We start from the raw sequence: 23,541 nt of genomic DNA, 5'->3' as shown, positions 1-23,541 counted from the left end.
ACCTGAAATATGTGTGTGGAATACCAGTTGTTTGTTGTGCAGGTTCCTACTGAGGTGTACAGCATCTCTAAAGAAATGACCAGAGTAGGGGACTGCACATGAAAGATATAATACCTCCCATAATTATCACAGACCACAATCAATACTAAGTAATACTGTAATTCTAAATTGTTTCATGTGGCATGAATACTAAGTTATGGTTGCTTGAAATTCAATGACCTTCAGTAATGAGGTAGAAGTGAGTCTCCATGGTTACTAGGTAGATTAACCCTCCAGTCTGACTACACTTGGCTGTCATCTGAGCTGAAAGGGGTTAGGGATCATCATCAGGTTAGAACAAGTTTATTCCAGTAACTACTATTTTTCAGTACACACCTAATTGATGGCACAGTGATTATTTGAATCCTTTCATCCATCATTATCCCATGTAGCCTGGGAAAAGCAGTGGAGGATGCAGTTAATGGAGTATTCATTGCCTCACTGAAGATGGGTGCATTCTATGGCCTCTGGACCTGGCTGCTCCACTCTCTCTTTGCTACAAATGTTGTATATATCCCAGCAGGTATGGACACTTTTATAGTACTCTATATAATTAAAGTTGTGGGTGTGAAAATGAGGTGGGATGATGATACTGATATAGCTGCTTAAGATTATTATTATTTTTATTTTTATTTTTTTTACCCATCGATTGACCTACAGAACTGGCTCCGTTGGTTAAAGCGCTCCGCTCTGACCGAAGGGTCGGAGGATCGAATCCACCCAAGAGTCATTGGTAGACATCAGGAAGGGCATCTGGTCATAAAATGCTACACGCACCAAACCAAAGTCCTCTACCCAGGGGCAACGCCTTAGCCTTTATCCAAAAAAAGAGGGACCTGGCATAAAACTCGCAAAAAAAAAAAAAAAAAATCACAGTCAGTTCCCTGTTGTAACTCTTATTTGTTCTTGCAGGAAGGACAAATAGAATCTTCCCATGTGTATCTTTCCTTCTGCAGTATCGGATCAAAGTTATGAGAGGATAATTATAATATCATACCTATTTTTGTTCTTGCTTGAAGGACAAGGAAAGAGGAAAACAGAATTTTCATATTTCTCGTGTTATACCAGTAAATCAGAATGAGTTGGAAGACGGAATTGGTCATAAGTTTGTTTGTCTACCTACAGTCCATCTGCCCATAAGTTGCTAAACACCTTAGTCCTGTAAGATGTGGGCACAAATGAATGACCTCCATGTCACTCTGTCCTATCTCCATCTCACCCCTGATATACCTCTCCACCCCATCCTCCATCTTATCCTCAGTTTCCCCCCTCTCAACCTCTCACCTTCTTCACCTTACATAAACTTTCCTAGTCAGTCCCTCTCTCTCCATTCTACTGACAGTGCTTGGAGCAATTTTGGGTGCAGTGCCTCTGGTTGGTACATACTGGGCGGGTCTGATGGGTGCCATGGAGCTGTGGTGGCACCGTGGAAGCCCAGCCCTTGCTATGCTGCTCATGGGGGCACAGATCCTACCCATGTCATGTGTTGATACTGCCATATATGCTGATATTAAGGGGTGAGTGCTACCAAAATGTTCTTTACTTTTTTTATGCTATTTATATTAAATCGTCATCATGAACTATGTTGCCTTATTTGGTGTTCGTTTGTGCTATTACATCAACAGTAACTTACAGAAATATTGCCTATTGAGGTGACACTGCAACATATAAAACTAATTTGCCAGTTTCCCCCAAGTTTCAGTACTGGTTGTAAGAAAATGGTGAATTTATGGAGCACATCCTAACATAGCAAAGAATCACTACTGTATCCAGTCCCCAGATTCTACCCTTGTGTGTTGATACCGCTGTGTGTGCTGATATTATAGGGGTAGTGTATATGTTCATTACATTTTTTTTATACATTCAGTCCTCTGCATCCATGAGGGTGCAATGAAGGAGAGTCAGTGTGGATACAAAATTTAGTGGATATGGGAGTTACATGCCATGGGAAAGATAGGGTACCAGTAATCAGAAGGATCCTTGTTACCAGTGTAAGTGAAATAACTTTAAATTAGAATTACTGTACTGTAGATAGGTTGATAGAGATGTAGATCTATTGACAGATAGATTGATAGATAGTCAGTTCATGCTACCTACCCTGTTCTCACAGCCCCTAATTCCACCCAAACAGTGGGAGTCATCCCTACCTGACAGGCCTGGCTGTGGCAGGTGGTGTGTTCTACTGGGGTGCTCAGGGTGCCATCTTGGGTCCACTGCTGCTGTGCATCCTTAAGGTGGCCACCAGCATGTACTCTACCCTCATACAGTCACCTGCAGCTGACTTACGCAGATTCAAGTTACGCAGGTATGTGTTACACTGTTTACAGTTTATGCTTCTTCTAAGTTATGATGCACTGGTGCTGGAGAGGGATGCCGTCATATGGTGGTGCTGATATAAATGAGCTGTGCCACTGCTTGGTTATACAAATGTCCGTCAACTCCCTCCCCATCCCTAAAAGGAGGATGGTGGATTTTAGGGAAAGGGCAGCATCAGCCTGCAGTCCACCAGTTACCATGTGTTCAGTGAGCCTGGAGTTGCTGCAACTACTACAACTATCTGGTACTATTGCTGTTGTTAATTATTTAATGACATTTTCCATCAGATAATTTATTTTTAGTTTATTTTAGCATCCTCCTGACAGTTTTGTTCAACCTAGGAACTACATTTTATTTTGAAGGGGTACATAAAGACTCAGCACTGAATGACAAACCAAATGGTTTCTTGTGCACCAGGAAACCATTAACTATGCTGGATGAGAACCATATACCCAAATTATGGGGCCTGGTGGTTTAGTGGGTAATTAAGGCGCTCCAATCGGATTGAGCCTGTGCAGGTTTATATCCAAGGGGAGGTTGGGGTTTATTGCTTATGAAACTCCACTCAGGGATGAGTGAGGCTGGTCACTCTCATCTTAAACGTCAGGACCAACTTGCCCAACCCCGGGCTCCTACTTTTTTCATGGGGCAACACAGGATTAGATGATGTGTATATGTATGTGTACATAAAGACCATATTCCTTTCTATTTGAAAAGTCATTTTCAGTCCAAATAAAATTGTCTGATGGTAGCAAGACTAAAACATATTGATTGTCTTTGTAGTGAAATGTATTATATGAAATGCTTCATTGAATTTTGTTAGGTCAAGCCATATTTACTAGAGTGTTAGATTAATTGAGAAGTTGACAATTATGTTAAATGAGAGATGGAACACATGCAATGTTATATATTTTTAGTCTTTCTACCTCATTTTGAATTGTGCCATGTCTTGGCCACCACAGTTTTTTGTATGGCATGCAAAAGAGCTGTCCTGAGTTTAAATATACTACATTTTTATGTAACTGAAATAGTTACAGGATGGGGAAAGCTTTCATACATTTGTTATATCCACCACTGAAGATGGACAAAGTTTTCATTCATGTTGACATCTCTGCCTGCTAGGTTATAGGAAAATACTGTCAGGATTATGAGAAAATGTGTAGAGATGTGCCCTTTAGCCCAAGGACAGAGTTGTGTAATTTGTGCTCAGGGGAATATTTGTATGTGGTTTTAGTCCATAGGTAAAAATGTATTTGTGGTTTTAATGCATGGGGGAAGTTGTGTTCTACCTGATTTGGGGAGAATTTGTGTTTTAATTGCTGGGGAGCATTTGTTTGTATTTAATTATTTGAGGAATGTTTGTTTGTGCTTCTTGTCCATTGATCAGAATTTATTTGTGTTTTTATTGCTTTGGGAGAATTTGTTTTGTAATTGCCTTGGGAGAATTTGTTTGTGCCTTTAGTTCTTGGGGGAGAATTAATTGGTGTTGTTGCTTCTGTGGGGAGAATTAATTGTGTGTTTCTTGCTTTGGGGAGAATTTATTTGTGTTTTTAGCACTTGAGGAGAATTTGCTTGCTTTTTAATTCCATGGGGAGAATTTGCTCATGTTCTTGGTGTTCAGGGAGAATTTGTGTATTCTTTTGCTTGGGGGAGAATATGTTTTATAGCTTTGTGTGTGCATATTTGATTACAGGGCTCTGGTTTTTATGATGTATTGTGCTACTTCACAGTTTTTTGGTCATTGTTTTCTGTGCACTTTTAATGTGTTTAAATTAATGCCTGAAAGGGAATTTTTTGTTTACCTATACAGTAGTGCTTCATGTGCTTCATGTGCACTGTTGTCATGTGTTGTGACCCAAAGATGGGTTAAAAGTTTTTGCACTTATATGGTGATAATAGTGCTTGTTTTTTTATCATTTATTTTTTTGGGGGTAGTGATTATTAAACATGTTTGACCATGCTAGGCTGATGGGTCGGGAAGGGGTACCAATGGCTACATCTAAATATATACCAGGAAATGTAGCCTCAAAAGCATTGCATTCACACTTCTGACTCATTTCTGGCCCTTGCGAGTGTAGTGACTGCAAATTATGCGTTGCTATGGGACTTTGATACAGCACTGCCCAACAGTTTTTACAGTGCCCTGATCATTTAATGTAAGGCTGGTGGTGTGATTGGTAGAACACTTCGGTTGGAGCATACTGTGATATTTGTGTCATGGTTTGGGTCCAAGAGGTTGCCAGAGGTTTTTCTGTGCTGTAGATACTACTAGGGGAATAGGTTGGTTTCCTACCCTCACATGCTTTGGACTAATGGTGGCCTAACCTCAGACCCCCTACACCTGAACATGGGCAGAATGGGATTTGGCAGTTACCATTTTATGTCACATAAAACAGTAGCTTAAAGTCCCTCCCTGTGTTGAGAGATTTTTGTATTGACACTTTTTCCACTTGTAGCCAGTAGAAAAATGAGTCTTATTTTACCTTATTCAGTATCAAAATAAGCTTATTAAGACCAAAACAAAATTATGGTTTATCATTTTGTAGTTAGCCTAGGTTAAACCTCTATTAACTGTCTTCCAGCCTCATTTGGATTATAAGTACATTGGATGAGGAGACTGTTAGTGTGTTCAGATGATTTTCTTACATAAATTGATTAACGAATGTTTATTTTGCAACCAACTTTTTCCAGCTAAAAGGAAAATCAACAGAGGACCTCATTTTATGCAGTAGTTGGTAGGTGATAGTTTTCATTTCTTAAACTTAACTGAAAGATACATGTACGTGAATGAATAAGTACTGTAGTATCACTGTTAAAATGCATTGCTGTGACTGCCAAATGTGTTTTGCATCACTGTTAAAATGCATTGCTGTGACTGCCAAATGTGTTTTGCATCACTGTTAAAATGCATTACTGTGACTGCCAAATGTGTTTTGCATCACTGTTAAAATGCATTGCTGTGACTGCCAAATGTGCTTTGCATGTGTAATGTCCTGTCAATGAAAAGCTTACCATAAAGCATTGATCAGCATTGCCAATTCACCCATTCATTACTAGAGATGCACATCAGATGAGCCTGGAGTTGCAGCTAATAATACTCGTACTACTAGATAGTTAACTAAGGGGATATGACAGTTCTGGCTGAAACTGTTGCATCATCTGAATACAATATACAGCCTTTCCATATGTGGGCATAATTCTTCTGTTGTAGGGTAAACACATTGTTTATGAACCTCGTCTCTCTATTGATTTTTTTTTTCCCAGTCTCCAGATGATTTTATTTAGCTTAAAGAACATCTCTTGTACTGAATAGGTTAATGACAGCTAGATATCATCCTGTAATTTCAAAATGATTTTCTAAAGTTGAACAGAATCTGGAGATATTAAGAAAAAATTGTAAAAAGATGTCATTGTAGTGCAGGGGTTAAAATAGTTCACCGGCTTTGAACAACCCGACACCTGCTTTCAACCCATATAGAGACTGTTGCATTTTTTTTTTTTTTAAGTTTGTTTGTGCATCATTGTAGTGTTTAGTCTGGGAGTAGAGATGAAGGTAGTTAGTGCTGCAATGGAGGGCTTTTCAGGTTTTGCACCTTACCCCACCCATATATGAGAAGTGATGGAACTTCTCATTAGTCACCATTAATAGAAGAATACTGTATGTACAGTTGTGGCCAGGTTTTCCTTCCCACCCTGGTATCTCTAACCTGTAACTAAGGCACCGTCACACACAATCTCGGAACATAATGCCAACATAATATGACTGCACAGCATCAGCTAGCAGCCAGTGCTGCATATATTCATGGTACGTGTATGACAGTGTCATACCTACAGGTTTGATATAGCAGGGTGGGAAGGAATACCTGGCCACAACTGTACATGCATACTTATGAAACTTAGCTGACTCTTAATAATTTTAATTCAGAGGGCTTAGCAAGATCATGAATCAATGCACCAGAGGTACTGAATAATGTAAAACAGCCCTCTGTAATACTCTTACAGATAATGTGTTACATTGTAGAAAGAATTAATGTGAGTGAGTAGTGTTTTGTGGGTAGTACCATAAGGTTTAAGGAAGAGATGTTATCAGTCAGCATTTGATATCACAGCCATTGGGATTGTTAGCGGTAGGGATAACACTTGCACAGCATCCATTAAATGTGGATTACATAATTTCATTTGTTCTTGCTGCCACCAGGTGATTTTATTCAGTTTAACTCTTTGGCTGTAACATAGGAACATATGTTTTTATTCTTGCTAATGTTGGATGCTTTTACTTACCTCAGAAGAACCCATTGCAGCAGTAGGCATAAAAGCTTTCTCAGTTAATATGCCAAACCAGAATGATGAACCTTGTATTTTATGCCAGCTAACACTAGACATTGTTATGCAGATGAAGAGAATCCACTCCAGTCAGGAGGTTAAAATAGCCCCCAGTTAGTGAAGGAATGAGTGAAGGCAACAGATCATATTATAAATGGCTTTGAAGATTTCCTAACACCTTTCCTTTAGAGATTTATTCTGCACATCACACCTCAGTATCTTCTGCATTACTGAGGCAAACATTGTAGATATTGAAACCATATAGATAATATATAGGTAAATATTAGGGATTTATTTTGTATCTCGGTATCCTCTTCAGTGTTACTGAGGAAATGTATGTAGATATTAGAACCATTTAAATTACATAAAAGAGAACATCAGGGTGTAATAAGCACAAATTGTGAGGGAAAAGTGCTTCAAAACCTATAGTTTCAGAATGACGTCCACTATGTAACCCCTCCTGTTCAGAAACTGTCTCCAATACTCATTGATGGCAAGAATAAATGAAAAAGATATCCCTTGGCTGGATGGGTTAAAGAGGACATATTGCATAAGAAATATCATTGAGTATGTTGCATAAGAAATAACATCATCGAGCATGTTGCATAAGGAATATCATCACTGTCTTTTTGATTTTTCAGGAACCCAACCATTAACTGAGTACTGAGAATTGCACAAGGTAATACTGTGGTATTGTTATTAGATAATTTAAGCTGCCTGTCTGCTGAACTGACTTTGCATGAGCACAGATGTATTATTGCGTTAATGATTGTTCAACTAATTGCATTTTATGTCGATCCATCCAGTCATCTTTCAGTTATTGTTTGTCCTCTGATGTCATCACAAATTTACCTCAACCATGTAGATGCAAGTACAGTACAGTACCTAAGTTTGCATTGAAGAGCTATTTGAGGCAACTGTAATTTTGTTGGCATATAAAGATCACTAATACTGTACTCTGTGGCAGTCTGAGTGCACTTGTATTTTGGTGTTGAGGAAGTATGGAATTACATTGAAGAAAAATGCCCTAATTTTTATCTTGCATCCGAATGTAATATCTGCAGTAAATAATGTCGGTCGTAAAACATATCTGTGCTGATGGAAGCTGTTGTACTGTACTTTAACATAGTAAAATATTGATTAATAATTGACTGCCATTACTTAAAAGATTATTGATTATGTAATGCTTTGCTTATTAGTGTAATGTTATCTTGCCCCTGGCAATTACATCCATGTTGACCATCTAATATACTGTAAACAGGCTTTCCTGCTAATCTTGATGAAATTGAGTTATTGTAGTTTGTTGATATTTTCTTCTTTTATTGATTAATAAGACAGTATATTTTTAACAGCCATAGAATGTGCATGATTGGGGTTTATAACTGTAATGCAAGTATTGGCTGTTTAGCATGGCAGGAAGTCATTAGTCAGTTGGTTAGTTATGTAGCTAGTGAGATTGTGTAAGCCATTTATCCCTCCCATTTGTATTTCATTTTTAGGTTATTTGAAAAACTTATTCTTCTCATGTGTATTTAATTACATAGGTTATTTAAGCTACCTTTTTCCCATTTGTATTTGATTTTTAGGTTATTAAGCCACCTGTCTTTCCCATTTGTACAGTATTTAATTTTTAGGTTATTTATGTCACATATACCTCCCATTTTTATTTAATTTTTAGGTATCACCAACAAACTGCTGACAATTTTGATGGATTGTTACAGAAAAAAATGTATACCAAAAGGATATTTGGGAGCATTTTGGTGTTGATGTAATGTGCAGGTAAATATTAGGAGTACCCTGGTTAGGTGTGGCCATCTAGAGTGAATGGAGAATGAGAGATTAATAGAGTGCATTTGAGTTAATTGGAAAGAGATAGGGGGAAAGTGTGGCCAGGGATGAGGTGGAGGATCAGAGTGATGAGATACATGAATGCAGTTGGTATGGGATGGTGAGGGTGTCACTTGATGGCACAGGACACATGACGTGGAGGCAATTTCTTTGTGGCTGTCACCTCCAGGATAAAGGAGTTTGTCAAAAGATAGATAAATACTCAGTAGATAAATAGATAATTTTATCAGCAGATATACATAAATAGAGGTCTCTGAAGTGTACTTTCATTAAAGGCATATAGATTTTGAGATCAGACGGACATCAGTATGGATCACAGAATTGATTCCATAAGTTTGAGAGATCTTCCATCAATTAATTAGATATGTCTGCAATTGTGTGAAAATAATAAAACATTTCATTGTATTAAAGAGGTAACAAAAGTATTTCTAATCCCCAAAATATGAGAAAACATCCTTAAGTTGAATGAAGTGCTGTGATGATGTTATTCTCTTTTTGCTCTAACTTGGCCTAAAATTTCCCTTTCTTCCTCTTGAATACTAAGTTGTAACCCTAGAATATGATGTGTGTCACTAAGAAGTTCTGAGGAAAGGAGATAGAGCTGTAGCATTACCTTTTTCTGCCTCAGAACTATGTGAAATATGTTTCAAAAGGACAGAAACTAAGGTCAAGTTAAAGTAAAAATGATATACATTAGGGGCCTGTCCATGAAACCTGCATGAGTAAATGACTTTCATAGTCAGCTTACCCAGCATGTTGATACGATAACAGGGTATGCATCTCAAACACTGCCGTGGGACTGAAGTCATTAAATGGTTCACAGATCTCTTACAAGCAACTTTTCTGCTGTAAAAGAAAAAAAAAATCAATGCAGTATCTTGCACTGAGTTTTTTTCCCCCTAAGAGAAATATCATCAACATTATGATTCCTTTTTTAACAATCAAGAAAGGTGATGATGATGATGAATGATGATGATGATGATGATTCCCTCGAAGGAAAAAACTCCATATAAGATGCTGTATAATAATTTCATTCATGGCAAAAAGTTCCCAAAGAGAAGCAGGTGTAGATGACTCCCCCCTCCCCCTCCCAAGAGGTACACTGCTATCTCAAGAAAATTGACATTAAGAAGTGTGAGTTGTGAGGAAGTCACAACACACTGCATAATATTTTTGGCACTCCATATTCCCCTGTGTTGATTAGGATCCTTATGCACAGTTCCAGATATGAAAACAGATCTACCTGGTACCTCATAATGATAACTAACGGGATAATGAGCCATAGATTTTGAAACCCAATGATATAATTCCTGGCACCCAACAGCCTTTTCAGAATATTATGTTAGTATGTCATAGCTACTAGGCCAAACCATCAGAATATAATGTTAGGGTGTAATAACTATGTAGCCAAAATATGAAATTTTGTTGTGTGCAGCTGTACAAGAAAATTAGTGATTTTGGTCCCTTTGTTATATTTGTGAGTAATTTGTAGATGCCTGAGTAATTTGTAAATGCTGTATACCAGCATCTAATAGTGATGTAAGACTACTGCAGAAGTGGGTTTTGGCTTCATTATACACAGGTATTGAGACTGTTTATTGTAAAGTTTCTGCAGTTTCAGCTTGGCACAGACCCCCTATACAGGTACCCATCATTTCATTTATAAAGGCTGCAACATGCTTGCATGCACTGGGAGAGATGCCCAGCAGAAACTGTTGCAATTCTACAATAAACATAATTTCAGTGGATGGTTTTATTTTTGTCTGTTTTACTGAAGAGATATCTTTGGAATGCCAGTAGCTTTCCATTTTTTATATCATATTCTTTGATTTAAGCAGTGTTTTATTCTTTATTTAACCCCTCTGGCTGATCTGCAGCGTTATAGATTTGTCTGTATTATCAAGAATGTAAAGGATGAGTTCTAAAATATCACAAATTTTTGCATACAGTACATCAACTGATGCCTTGGATTCTCATAGAAGAATCTCCATATTGTGGCTGGCCATGGTACAGATGAAGTAGTCAGTGGAGTAGAAGCTAGACCAGAGTACCAAAATCAGCCAGTTGCTTTCCAACAGTTGCTGGAATCTGTTGGGTAAAAAGAAATTTGAGATGTGTAATAAGATTTTTAACAATGTGAGAGTCTCAGCTTGGACTTTTAACTTTTTGTACTGTCACTCAGAAGAAAGATAATCGAGTTAGTGTACTTGTGGCTGAATGTTCCCTGTCTGAGAGTGATGACTGTGTGATTAGTTACCTTATAGCCATATTTAACTCTCATGGTAGTATTTTCCAAGGTTGTTGATAGCCATACATGCTTAAGATTAATGTCATATATTCTCTTTAGGAATTTGGGCAAGGTATGGCTGAATTATTTTTTTTTTTTCCCTTGAATGCTAACCCAAGTTGTATGGAAAGAGATTTGATATTTTGGAATGCATCTCCTGACATTTAGTGATGACTTTCTGTACTTTATTTTTGTATGTTACGTGCCATCTTAGTTTTTTTTTTTTTTTTTTTTTTGTGGGTGTACATAGAGTTGGTCATATTTATCTTATTGACCGTGCATCATCATCATTGTCATTGTCATTGCCATCGTCATCATCATTGTTATTATCATGGTCATCATTATCATCATCGTCGTCGTCGTCTTCCGTTGTCATCATCATAGTTACCATGTTTCTCACTGATAAATAGGGTAGGAAAGATTACATTGTCATTACTAGTACATCAGTTCATTAATTCACTTCCTGCTTCCAGATTCTACAGTGAAGAACATACATAGGAGATCCATCCTTCTCACCACATCCCCTATTGATTACTCCACCTGCTTCATGCATGGGTCTTCTTTAGCATGATCAATTGATATTCCTAGCTTATAAGGAAATTCTAACTTCTAAATCATGTTTTAGGTTTGGCAATGGTCCTTCAGTCACTGCCAAAATGCTGATATTTCTGTATTCTGTATATGAGGTGCTCAGGATTGAAGACAGACAAGCACCAAAAATGAAAGCAAGATACACAGATTCTTTTCTTGTGTATAAACATTAAATTTTCACGTAATGGCGTATTGGCACCTTGTATAGCATATTTAACCTTTTTGATCTGATGATGCATTTTTCAATTTCATACCTGCTTTCTTCAGATGATTTAATTAAGTTTAGGGGAGACTTTGTACTGAAGGGATTACAGTAGTGATTGCTTTACCTTACCTCTGCAGTTATTGTATAGTATTAGCAAGAATGAAATCAGGAGTGAGTTATCAGAACAAAAGGGTTCATTTTGGTAGATCCATTTACTTACATTGCTAATAGATTGAGTTTTTTTTGTAAATTGCTGATATGTGGTTAATACAAATACAGGGTGAGTAAAAAATCTGGAAATATAGGGGAAAGCGCATATTTCAAAATACCCTCAGTGTGATATCCATCCTTTTCAAGGCACAATTACAAGCATCCTTCCCAGGCTGTACAGATGCATCACTGTACGCTTGCTTTGATAGTGCCATCTTACATCACAATAAAACTGCAGAGATGAAAAGCATGGAATTACAAATAAGAAAGCACTGTCCATTTTCCCTGTTTCCAGATATTTGCTCACTGTGTACAGTAGTTTTCCAGTTATTTGCTGCTGTGGTGGTGTAGTTTAGAGGCCATACTGTGCTGTCAGACATTTGAAGAGAGTTGTTTTCAGAATGGATCATATATGAACCGTCTTGAGTCTTATCAGGGACAGGTTACGGTTTTATTGTTCTACTGTGTACACATTCTTTGCCTCTCTGATTAATATAGCCTTAGATCTCTTACTTCATGTTCTTGCCACCTTTGATGTGTATGATTCTCACTGATTATTATATATGAAGCCAGACTTTTGCTATAAAAACAATTATGGGTATGTTTATTGCCTGAATATAATGTTCAAGATATTTTATCTACTACTGTACAAGCATTCTTTACCTAGTACTGGTACAAGTATTTTGTACGTGAAAAGTGAGACTTGTGTCAGTGTCATACAGCATGTAAATGTTTTGTATGGGAATAATTTGGAAATATATTAGAAGTTTTAGCCTTTCTACCAGCTCTACAAATGATGATGATGTTAATTTTTTTTTTTTTTTTTTTTTTTTGGGGGGGGGTGGGGCGTCTCTCCATGAAGCATCATCATAAAAATAAGATTAGGCACTCCATTGAGGAACTCTGAAGACATAATTTATTGAAAATACATTATTATATGCCATTATTTCAGTTTTGATTTTGGCATGTTTGGTGTCACTCCATGGAGCCTGTCAATTAATGTGGCCATAAATACCATTTGTATTTGTGACCATGTTAATTGCACATTTCCTCTGCTGGTTGAAGAGATTAAGGAGATGAGACTGTAGTTGCCATCATCCAGTGTATTTTCATGCTACATGTTCCAATGTATGTAACTCCTGTATTTTAAGGTTAGGGCATTAATGATTACAGTGAACAAGTACAGTATCATATGATTTTAGATCAGAATATCATTAATGAATTAGAACTAAGAGCATGAAAAACTTTAATGCAGGTGTTATTTACTGCCTCATACTTTGCCAAAGTGAATTAGCTCTCTCAGGCTTCTATGACTCACTCAGCTGAATAAAATCATCTGGCCTTAGCTGGAATAATATAAGAGCTGTTCTGATCAAGAGAGGGTTAATATGGCTGAGGGTCTTCATAGTGTTTGTATTTAGAAACACTGTGGATAAAAATATTGTTATTGAGAGTAATTGGATGTAAGGATAAGTTGTGATATGTTCAGGTAATCACGTATAATCGCTGAAGGATATTGTTTGAGTAAAGGTAACGGAATATCAGATCAGCTTCAGTAATGTTTAATTTAAGCAACATTGCATTATTTCCTGTTCCTAATTTTTTTACCTGTATTCAGATTTATTTTTTTACTTGCTTAACATTTCATTCAGCCACATATTCAGCATGTACCTTAAATTGCCTTTGATTGTATGCTTCATATATTTGTCTCCATTTAGTTGTGTTTGATGCTTAGTTTGTTGGTTAATTTGATTCACAATTCATCAAGGCCCATATTGTCATTGGCAAAGGAAGGTCCCTAACACCTCTTTCTTATCAGCATATTTCTGCATATGGCATGTTAATATTCTCATGTATGTTAGATGTGTTCAGTGTTAAAATGGTACAGAAAAACATGGAAAAGGAAATTAATGTGTTGTATGGAAATCAATTGCTAAGGAAAAGGTGTAAAAAAAAAAAAAGCTTCGTAACCTCTCAAGAATACATTATCAAATATTAATGCATAACTTCCATTCTCATGTACTGTAACTAAAACTGAGTGGCTAATTTTCATTAGTGGTAGAATTTGTCTTACTAACGTCTTATATGTAATTAATTTGCCCATGTGTGTACCACTATCTAATGATAGTTTTTAGTGTAGATGATTTTACAACGGTATCATTGCAGCAGTACAGTGGATGCTCACATGCTTGTTGCAGTGGAATCCCCAGTATGCCCAGGAACCCTCTGATTGTTAGGTTTTCTTCCAACTGAACAGAATCATATGGTGTTGCCTAAATATAATTTTTAGGGATGCCAGCAGCAGAGAAGGGGTTATTTGATATATTTAGATGACAGGTGTGCTAATTTTATGTCCAAGTAGGCCATCCAAAGACTGGGAATTTTATGATGGGATTCCATTGGTGGTTGCAGAATTTTGAAAAGCCTTATTCAGGTTTAATAAAGAAGTAAACTAGAGGGGCACTCAGTGGAGTGCATCTCTCTGATGAGGACAACGCTTTTTCCAAACCACTCTTTGTAATGGCTTAGGGTTTCTCATCATTGATCACGGTTTTGCAAAAAATTTTCTGGATCCAGAATCTGTAATACGATCCAGATTGTTCCCAAAAGTTGATTGATTGTTCTCTGGGACTTGGGTTATCCACCTACCAAATTTGGTCCAAGTCTTTCTTTTAGTCTTTGAGGAATCCTGCTAACAAACAAACAGACTAACAGACAAACAAAAAAGCAGGGGTGAAAACATACTTTCCTTGTCAGAGAGAAAAACTAGGGGAGAGTTGTCATCATTTTGACAGGAAGAATGCTGAGGAATTTCATGTTAAATCTGTATAAAGTATATTCTATTCTAAGATACCAATATTCCCACCAAAGACTGTTAACCTAAGTGTCAAGTAATGGATTCTGATGCATGCCAGAGGAATATTTTTTTCAAATAGGTTTTTGGAAGTCTGTGACAGAACATCTATATCTGAGTGCCTTTGAGAAAGGAAATTCCCTGATGCAGATATCTCCTGTGCATGTTCCATTGGGTTAATATTGATATGCTACTGCATGGGGTTGTGGTGGAAGCAGGTGTGTAGGTCATAGGACACTGTACAAAGGGAAATGGAAGTGATGTTTCTTTCATCCTAGATCATTGCTGTAATAGGGATAAGAAGGGTATGTTTTAGTAACAGGGTTTGGATATGGGTGGTTGTATATGAGGAAGTTTCAGTATGGAAGACAAACTAATAGTGTAGTAATTTATGATACATAATGTTATGTATCACAAATTTGCACATTTTTATACATGATTTTTAGTTGCCCTTTTGCACTCAGATAATGTCATTGTGCTCCAAGTGAATTCCAGTTGGGATTATAGAATTATTATTTGCTTGATTCACTGAACAAAGGGGTTTGTCCCATCTTCTGTATGTAGAGAAATAATATCACACTACCTCACCTTCCCTCCCCTACCATCAATCAAATTTGCCCAGTTGATGTAAGATTGTGAATCAGAGCTTCCAGTAAGTGAGCCTTCACTGTATTAATGTCATGTTCAAATCCAGCACTAAGGCGATAAGTTGTAGAAACACAAGGTTTTGTCTCTCAGTTGAGCAGAATCTCATTTGGTTAAATGATGAAAGTGTGTTACATTGCTGTTTGTGAGGGTAGTGGCAGGATACCTCTGTGGTTCAGCAGTGAAGTATTCAGTTAGTATATTTTGCCAGTGGTAGGGGTACATGTGCTGAGGATGGTGGAGCATGGCAACATTGCAGTATTAATGACAGACAGGGAAACAGCTGCTGTTTGGATGATACACAGTTTTCAGTGCACTTACTTATTGTAGTATTAGGTCTTTCCTGGTTTGTTTTTCCCAGTTGTGATTAATGAACTGGTTATCTACCTGGAATGTAAGCCTCTAACTTGTGGTTGTAATTAGGAAATCCAGTGTCACAGATCATGCTTTATTAGTTAAAACATGTAATATTGCATGAATCCACTTTGCCTCACACATTTAGCTTTTATCCCATAACAGGGGGCTTTAAAACATGTAAAAGTTTTTCACTCCATATAACCTGTTAGTTTAACTTTTAAGAATATACATAGTCTAAATATACTCCTGTTTCTAGTGGTTCAGAATTTAGAAATGCTTTCCAGCAAGCTTGTTGTAGGACTTTTTAATTGTTAAACTAATAATGACAGTTGTATCTAATGCTACCAACTTGTTCCATCCAAATTGTCCGATATCTACAAGTATGATTTTCAGCAGTTGATCTATTTTTTTAATGTCTATGACAGTGTTAGGGTGCATTCTCACTTAGGCCTAAATACGATGTGCTCTTATTGAGGCCAAAATCAGATGTGTTCTTATTGGGGTCAAAATCACACATATTATGATGCTTGTCATTCAGTCATGTTGTTCAGGATAGACATTGGAAGAATAAAACCCTTTTGCAGTGCTGCACCTTTTGGACAAGGTGTCAGATATAACATGGAAATGGAATGCCCTCAAAGAGAGCCGCTGAAACATGGTCTTCTGTGATCAGTTTCTGTTACATCTCATATGGTAGACACTTTGTGTCTGAAGTTGATTCTGGTTGCAGTGTGAAGTCACCTTTAGTCTGCAAAACTTACAGTCAGAGTAATATAAAAGCATTGCTTTGAAATTCTGTCTGCAGTTAAATTAGGTTATACTGTATTAGTTTTCTGTTCTTAAATTATAAATATTAATGTATGCCAAGTACTGTACTGTACTAGAAAATTATGCCATACTCTAATGTTTCCTAACTTCACCTCTTACAGCTAGAAGAGCTGTGATATATACAAGTGCATAGAAGTCTCTTAAATTCCTCACTCGAGTACATCATTTTTTATTTTGTTCTTGCTGCAGTCAAATGATTTTAATCAACTTAACCCCTTCAATTGATGATGTCTTTCTTACTATATTATTGCTCTTTTCAGAGGCTTTTGTTCAGCTTAGGAGAGACTTTTCATACCGCAGGGGTTGCATGTAACCTTAATTAACCCTTTGCTCTCCTGGGTCGGGTCAGCCAAACAGACTGGGGTTGATCAACAACTTCTGCAGTAGAAGCATCAGGGTAACTTATGTAGGAACCAAGTGGTTGTGGTTTTCTGTTGTACAGAGTTTTATCACCACAGGCTAAGGTAAATTTCTCGTAGCAGGTAGTGCAGGTCAAAAATTAATTGTAGTAGTTTGCAATTGAACTTTTTGAATAGCATTGATTGTTGTATTAACTTTCACTTCTATATTCTAAGTCTTTGGAGCCAAGTGATGTCTTTTTTTAGTCAGTTCTTTTGCTTATGTTGTGGTCCCAGGCTCAAATGGACTTGGATGGTGAAAAGGATGAGTGAGGTTGAGGGTATGGTTAGTGAATAGATGCATCACCCATTTCATTGGACATTCATTTGTAAATTCTCCTACTAGACTGTTCCTGTATGACCAGTTCTGGAGAAGGATACCTTCATGTGGTGCACCTATATGACCAGGTGATAGAACTGCCTGGTTGTATAAATGTCTTTTATCTTCCCTATCCCCCAAGGAGGATAGAGAGCTGCCAGAGAAGGACATTTTAGCCTGCAGTCCACCAGGTTCACATTCATTTGTGCCTCAGGTTACAGCTACTAACTGTTATTGCTAGTACTACTACTACTACTAATACCAGTTGTGGATACTACCCACCATTTTGAAACTGTAGGATATTAGGATAGACTGATAGTACAGTATATGATCATGACTGATATATACCATTGAGTCTGCAGATGCGGCTTTTTTTCCTCTTCCTATATCCTGATGATTTTTTGTAACTTAGTTCAAGCTTTTCAGACTGGAGGAATTACAGTATATATGTCCTTGATAAACATCTTCAGTATGAGAGGCTTTTCCTAAGTGAATTAGAAAAATTTGGTAACAGCAAGAATATGCTAAGGACATCTCGTGAATTTAAGGGGTTAAGGAGCGACTGATTACCCTGTTGCTGTTTTTTTTTTAATTATTTTTCCATTCATAATTTTTTGCTCTGTATTCATCTAATTTTTTTCCTTCATGGCTTTTCTTTTTGTAATTTTTTACTTATCACAATTTTCAGTCCTGCAGGTTGCAGTTGAATTTTGCTTGTGTTCATTGAAAGTTTTACCAATTATTAATTCCTATCTATTTTTTCAGTAGCTGCGTTGTAAAGTCTCTTTAAAAATGTGCTAGGCTGATGCTTAAATAAAATTCCAGGGCTTTCTCCCTTGTAGGCTTAAGCTAATGTGTCAAGGTGCCTTTTTGAGATTTTCTGTATGAGGATTTGTAGGCATTGTCGTATTCCCTGTTTTATTAATGAAATACAGTACTCCTTGTCAGTATGTTTTTATCATTAACTTTTTCCTCTTATCTCTCTCTCTCTTGGTTATATTTTCAAATTCTTCCTCCATTTTTCTGCCTTGTTTCAGAATCTTATCTTACCTACTTATCAGATGGGAAAAATGTTCAGGATGATGGTGATGAGGGTGATGTTGTTCTGTGTTTTATCTTCCATCACACAATTAGTTAAAGTCTTCCTCTATCCTTCCTGTCCCTCTTCATTCTCTTTCATTATATTGGTGTTTATACTGTCCCAGTCTTTTCTGTTTCTTTTTACTTGTGTATCTCTCTTGTTTATATGTTTTTTAATTCCCTTTGTATGTTTTTTCATTCCCTTTATTTGTGTCATCTTTCTTTTTTCTTATTTGTTTAATATTCCTTTCCTCATTTCTTTGTAATCTTTCCATTTTTTTTTTCTTACCTCCTGTGTATTTCAGTTTCCTCTTTTCCTTTGAGTACTTGTTGGTCTAGTGGTTAGATTGCCTCAGTGAGGGTTAGGTTTGATCACCCTTTTTTTCCCCCTCTCAAATGGAGGTATAATGGGTAAGGCTGTTACACTTATTTTTTTTTCTTTCCTTTTTAATTTTTTCCTGTCTCACTTTCATATATTTGTCACACTTCTTCCATGCCTGTCATTTGTTTAAATATTGAATCTTTCATTAGTTTCCTGATTAATTTTTTATTCACGTTTATTTTTTATTGCCAGTACCTCCTTTGTCCTTGATATCCTCACCAGTTTCTGCTTTAACAACTGTGGTGCTCTTAGATTATTAATATTAGAAAAAGTAATAGTAGCTGTTATAGAAGGTAATGTGTTGCTTTGTACGAAGATATAGATAATGGTGTTATATTACTGTAGTTAGTGCTGTTCAACACTCTGAAATGTTTAATGTTAGCATTTTTGTGATTGTAAGGTAAGGCTTTACATGCTGACACACTGCTTTTCAAAAATGAATAAATTATTAATACAGATGAGTGACTTACTATCCTGTCAAAGTGTACAGTCCATTTGCCATAAACACCTCCCTTTTTTAGTGTGATCTACTTGGACTTGAATTGTCATTGACAGAACCTGGAAAAATTGTTGCACATGTTTTGACCACATTATGTTAAGTTCAACACTCAGATACACCAAATTTGGACTCCACAGGTTGTAAGTGACCCCCCTCCCCTCTGCCAGGCTTTGCACAGCAGTAGCTACCCTTGCCAGACTCAGAAAAAATACTCTTACAAGAATTTCATTCCTCAGAATTAAGGTAAGACCCTCATTCATCTGTTGTTCACATCTCATAATTATGCATTTGAATACCAGATGCTGTTGGCATCCCTACGTGTCAAGTGGGGTTGGTGGAGGATTAGTGCCCCTCCCTGTAAAACAATTAACTCTAAGCCGTTGGCCACCCCGTTTGGGATACATGGCGTCTGGCAATGAATGAATGAATGAAATCTGTTGTTGCAATATTGTTGTTGGGTGGGAATGAGAGCTGGGAGGGTAAATGGTGCCATATGGGGAGGGAAACTTTTCTATTTGTCCAGACCAGAAAAGTAGCATAAAATATTCCAGCATTTTGGGAAGTCGGAGTTGGGTTGAAGAGTCAGATGGAGAACATTGGGTTTGAAGTTACGATGGCAGTAGTTATTCCCATATGATCTGTATATTCATCTGTGCAAGAAACTGAAACACAGTGACATGTTAGGACAAATCACACTGTAAGACAGTGGATTTTTCATTTTTTGAAACTTTGATTGGAGAGAGAAAGAGAGGTTTGATTTCTCTCACTTTCACTTGTGAGACTTTGGTTGGAGAAAGAGAGGTTATGATCTCTCTCACTTTCATTTGTGAGACTTAGATTGGAGAGAGAAAGAGAAGTTATGGTAAGAAAATAAGAAAACGGGTCCTGAACACAGACTTGAAGTAATGAATAAGGATCTAGAAAGAGATGCCCTTGTAGGAGGAGGAAGGGCAGCTGTATTAGTCATCTGGCAGTTTGATGTCATTGGGTCCCTTCGTTCTCTCTGGTGTTCTTTCTGCCATAATCGGGATATAGAGTTTGTTTCAACCCATTGAGATGAGTTCTGGTTTGTGCTGGTGCCAGGCAAAGACAAAATAACTTATTTGGTATCTCTTGGATGGTGTCCTTGAGGGTGAGAAGGGCAATGGGAGCCCAGCCTTGACATTTTGTATGGTGGTAGGTGGGGTGTTTATTGGTTGGTCAGGTGACGCAGTGAATAACAAGCCAAATGATTCATTATGTTTCAAGGGACTATTCACAGCATTGGGTGGTAATCATATAACCAACAATTGGAGGCCTGGTGGCTAAGTGGCTTAAGGAGATTGGTTCAGATGTTGCCCATAAGAATTTACATCCAAGGGAGGGCTGGGGTTATTGGCTACATAATGCCACTTAGGGGAGAATGACAACACTTTTGTCTTGAATGTCAGCTCTTGATGTATGAATAAAGGATTGAATGATGGATGAAGGAATGAATATTTGTGTGTGTGTGTGTGTGTGTGTGTGTGTGTGTGTATTTTGAATACGAACACTGCTCACATCAATAATGTTCTGTACATGAGAGTATCAAGGTTCCATATGCTGCTCAGACCTAACTGCCGAGGAAAAGATTAGAAGGAGGCTCCTAGGGCCACGAGAACACTCCCACAATGCTTCTCTCAGGCTAAACCCAGTCGATTTTGTTCAGCTGAGGGAAATCACAGCTGTCAGTGGGTTGAGGATCAGTCCCCATTAACCCCTTGCTACGATGACTATTTTTGACGAATAATTTTTATTTTAAGTGAGGCTTTTCAAACTGGAGAGATTAGATCCTTCGAATACCTCCTCACTACAAAAGGTCTCCCTAAATCTGAATAAAATCTGAAGGAAAACAGCAAGAATTAATAAGTAGAATATGATATCGGACTGAAGAGGTTGTAAGGAAAAATAACGAACACGTCATCGGTCTGAAGGGTTACGCGTGACTGTCAGAGCTTGAAAGTGCATTTGTTTATCCAGTAAGTGCATCTGTGTATCCGCTGGTAACAAGGCACACGAGGATAGATATAACACGAAGCGATTACTGCAGTCACGCTGAACTTGCACCTTTAGTCAGAGGCTGATAAGGCGGTTAGGACGAGGAGTTGTTGGCTTACTGTAAATGACCCGTCAGAATGATAAAAAAGAGGTCGAAGTTGCACGGCAACAGAGTGTATTTTGTCTCGGTTGCGATTTGCTCTCTCTCTCTCTCTCTCTCTCTCTCTCTCTCTCTCTCTCTCGCCTCTACCATTGGGGACTTCTCGTAAACTAAATTAACTCATATGATAGCAAAGAAAGCTACAGAAAACATCCACCCCTCTCTCTCTCTCTCTCTCTCTCTCTCTCTCTCTCTCTCTCTCTTTCATGTTGTTGGTGTCAGGTAAATTGTGTGTTTTGAGGTGGGGGAGCCTTTCTAGTTGTGACTTTATCCAGTTGTCTCGTATTGACGATTTTTGGACAAGAGGTGCTTTACTCATATAAATATTAGTGACTAACAAAGCCACACTACTCCACGCCACACCACATCATAGTGCCTTCTCACACTACACCACACCACATCGTACTACCTTCTCACACCACACCACAGCACAGCACAGAACATCACACTGCCTTCTCACACCACATCACACCACAGCACAATGCATCATACTACGTTCTTACACCACACCACACCACAGCACGTTATACTACCTTCTCAAACCACAGCACATCATATACCTTCTCACACCACACCACACCACAGCACGCCATACTACCTTCTCACACCACATCACACCACAGCACATCATACTACCTTCTCACACCACACCACAGCACATCATACTACCTTCTCACACCACACCACACCACAGCACATCATACTACCTTCTCACACCACACCACACCACAGCACATCATACTACCTTCTCACACCACACCACACCACAGCACATCATACTACCTTCTCACACCACACCACACCACAGCACATCATATACTACCTTCGCGCACCACATCACACACAATACATCATAGTACCTTCTCCCACCACACCACAACACACAGGTACACCCTTAACATCACACTTAACAATGCACCTGTGCCACGCATCCCAACGCTCAGATCCCTAGAGTGACGCATGACACTGGCGTCACCTTCAAAGACCACACATAAGACATTAAGAGACAGTGCACCCCTAAACTCTGCGCACTCTGCAGGGAAAGATTTAGGGCAACAAAAAGAAATACCCCCCCCCCCTTCACCAATAATATATTCTCCGACATGGCCCTCCTATCTGACACTACACAATTCCTGGCAGAACTTAGACAACAAACGCTGTATTTGTTCTTTGCACCATTTATCGATTTGTTGTCCACTTTGCACCTTTTAGCAATTCGTTTTTCACCTGATGTTCACCTTACACCCCAGTACCCTCTTGTATGTAATAGGTAAAAAGTATACCGACATATAACGAAATAAGTGACATGCAAAAGGATGCAAAGGAGTAGCCTAATATACAAAGTAAATCGCCAAGGAAGAGGAGCAACAAAGCCTCCCATACCATCAAAAATACGGCCCAGGATTCATTAACCTTCTTGGTATTATTTTGATAACTAGACTTTCCTTATGATAATTTGAAAAACTTGTGATACGTAGGTACGGGGCGAGATTTGAAGTGTTGCCAGAATTTCAGTTTAATTACTCGTATTTCTTCCTGCAGTGGTGCTGGAGAGGAACGCCTTCATGTGGTGGCACTGATATAACTGGGCTGAGGAGCTGCCCAGTTATACAAACTTCCCTCTGCTCCCTCCATATCTCCCAGAAGGAGGATGGTGGACTGCAGGAGGACAACTTAAGTCTGCTGTCCGCTAAGTTCACATTTCAGTTGAACCTACTACTACTACTACTACCACTAGGATACTACTACAACTACTCGTCTTGCAGTCGATACAATGCTAAATTTCATGGTATTACTCATTATTCAGATTTCCACTTGCATTATTATAATTATAATTCGCTTGTCATATAGTTGATGAGTTGGTTAAAAAAAAAAATCTGTTGTTGCTGTGGCCCCAGATTCATTTGGATGTAAATCTGGTGGACTGCAGGCTGAAGTTACCCTTTTCGTTCAATCCATCACCCACCTTTTGGGAGATGGGAAAAGAGTGACGGACATTTGTATAATTGGGCAGTTGAGAAGCCTAGTTATATCAGTGCCACCATACGAAGGCGTCCCTCTTCAGCACCGAGGTAGATACTAAAACAAGATAATGAAATATGTTTATCGGTCACCCCCAGATGACGCCTTGCGTGGCCGAGGGGAGGGCAGGGCTGGCATACTTTTATCAGAGCTTGCCAGGCC

The 23,541-nt window shown here is 38.1% G+C and overlaps 1 protein-coding gene across 1 annotated transcript in view; it reads left to right on the top strand.

The window, feature by feature from the left end:
* LOC145415456 (transmembrane protein 245) overlaps window positions 1–7,405 on the top strand; it is a 29,940-nt gene extending 22,535 nt beyond the window's left edge. The window contains exons 18-21 of the mRNA XM_080284732.1: window positions 432–562; window positions 1,382–1,556; window positions 2,171–2,344; window positions 7,320–7,405. Coding sequence (XP_080140858.1) covers window positions 432–562; window positions 1,382–1,556; window positions 2,171–2,344; window positions 7,320–7,338 — 499 coding nt within the window. The 3' untranslated portion in view covers window positions 7,339–7,405. The remainder of the gene's footprint in view (window positions 1–431; window positions 563–1,381; window positions 1,557–2,170; window positions 2,345–7,319) is intronic.
* The last annotated feature ends 16,136 nt before the right edge of the window (window positions 7,406–23,541 follow it).

Source organism: Coenobita brevimanus, chromosome 102, assembly GCF_032717465.1.
Source record: "Coenobita brevimanus isolate Jiangsu-jjx chromosome 102, ASM3271746v2, whole genome shotgun sequence".
NCBI classification, from domain to species: Eukaryota; Metazoa; Arthropoda; class Malacostraca; order Decapoda; family Coenobitidae; genus Coenobita; species Coenobita brevimanus.
The sequence above is the reverse complement of the archived record's forward strand: the minus strand, read 5'-3'. Positions and strand labels throughout refer to the sequence as shown.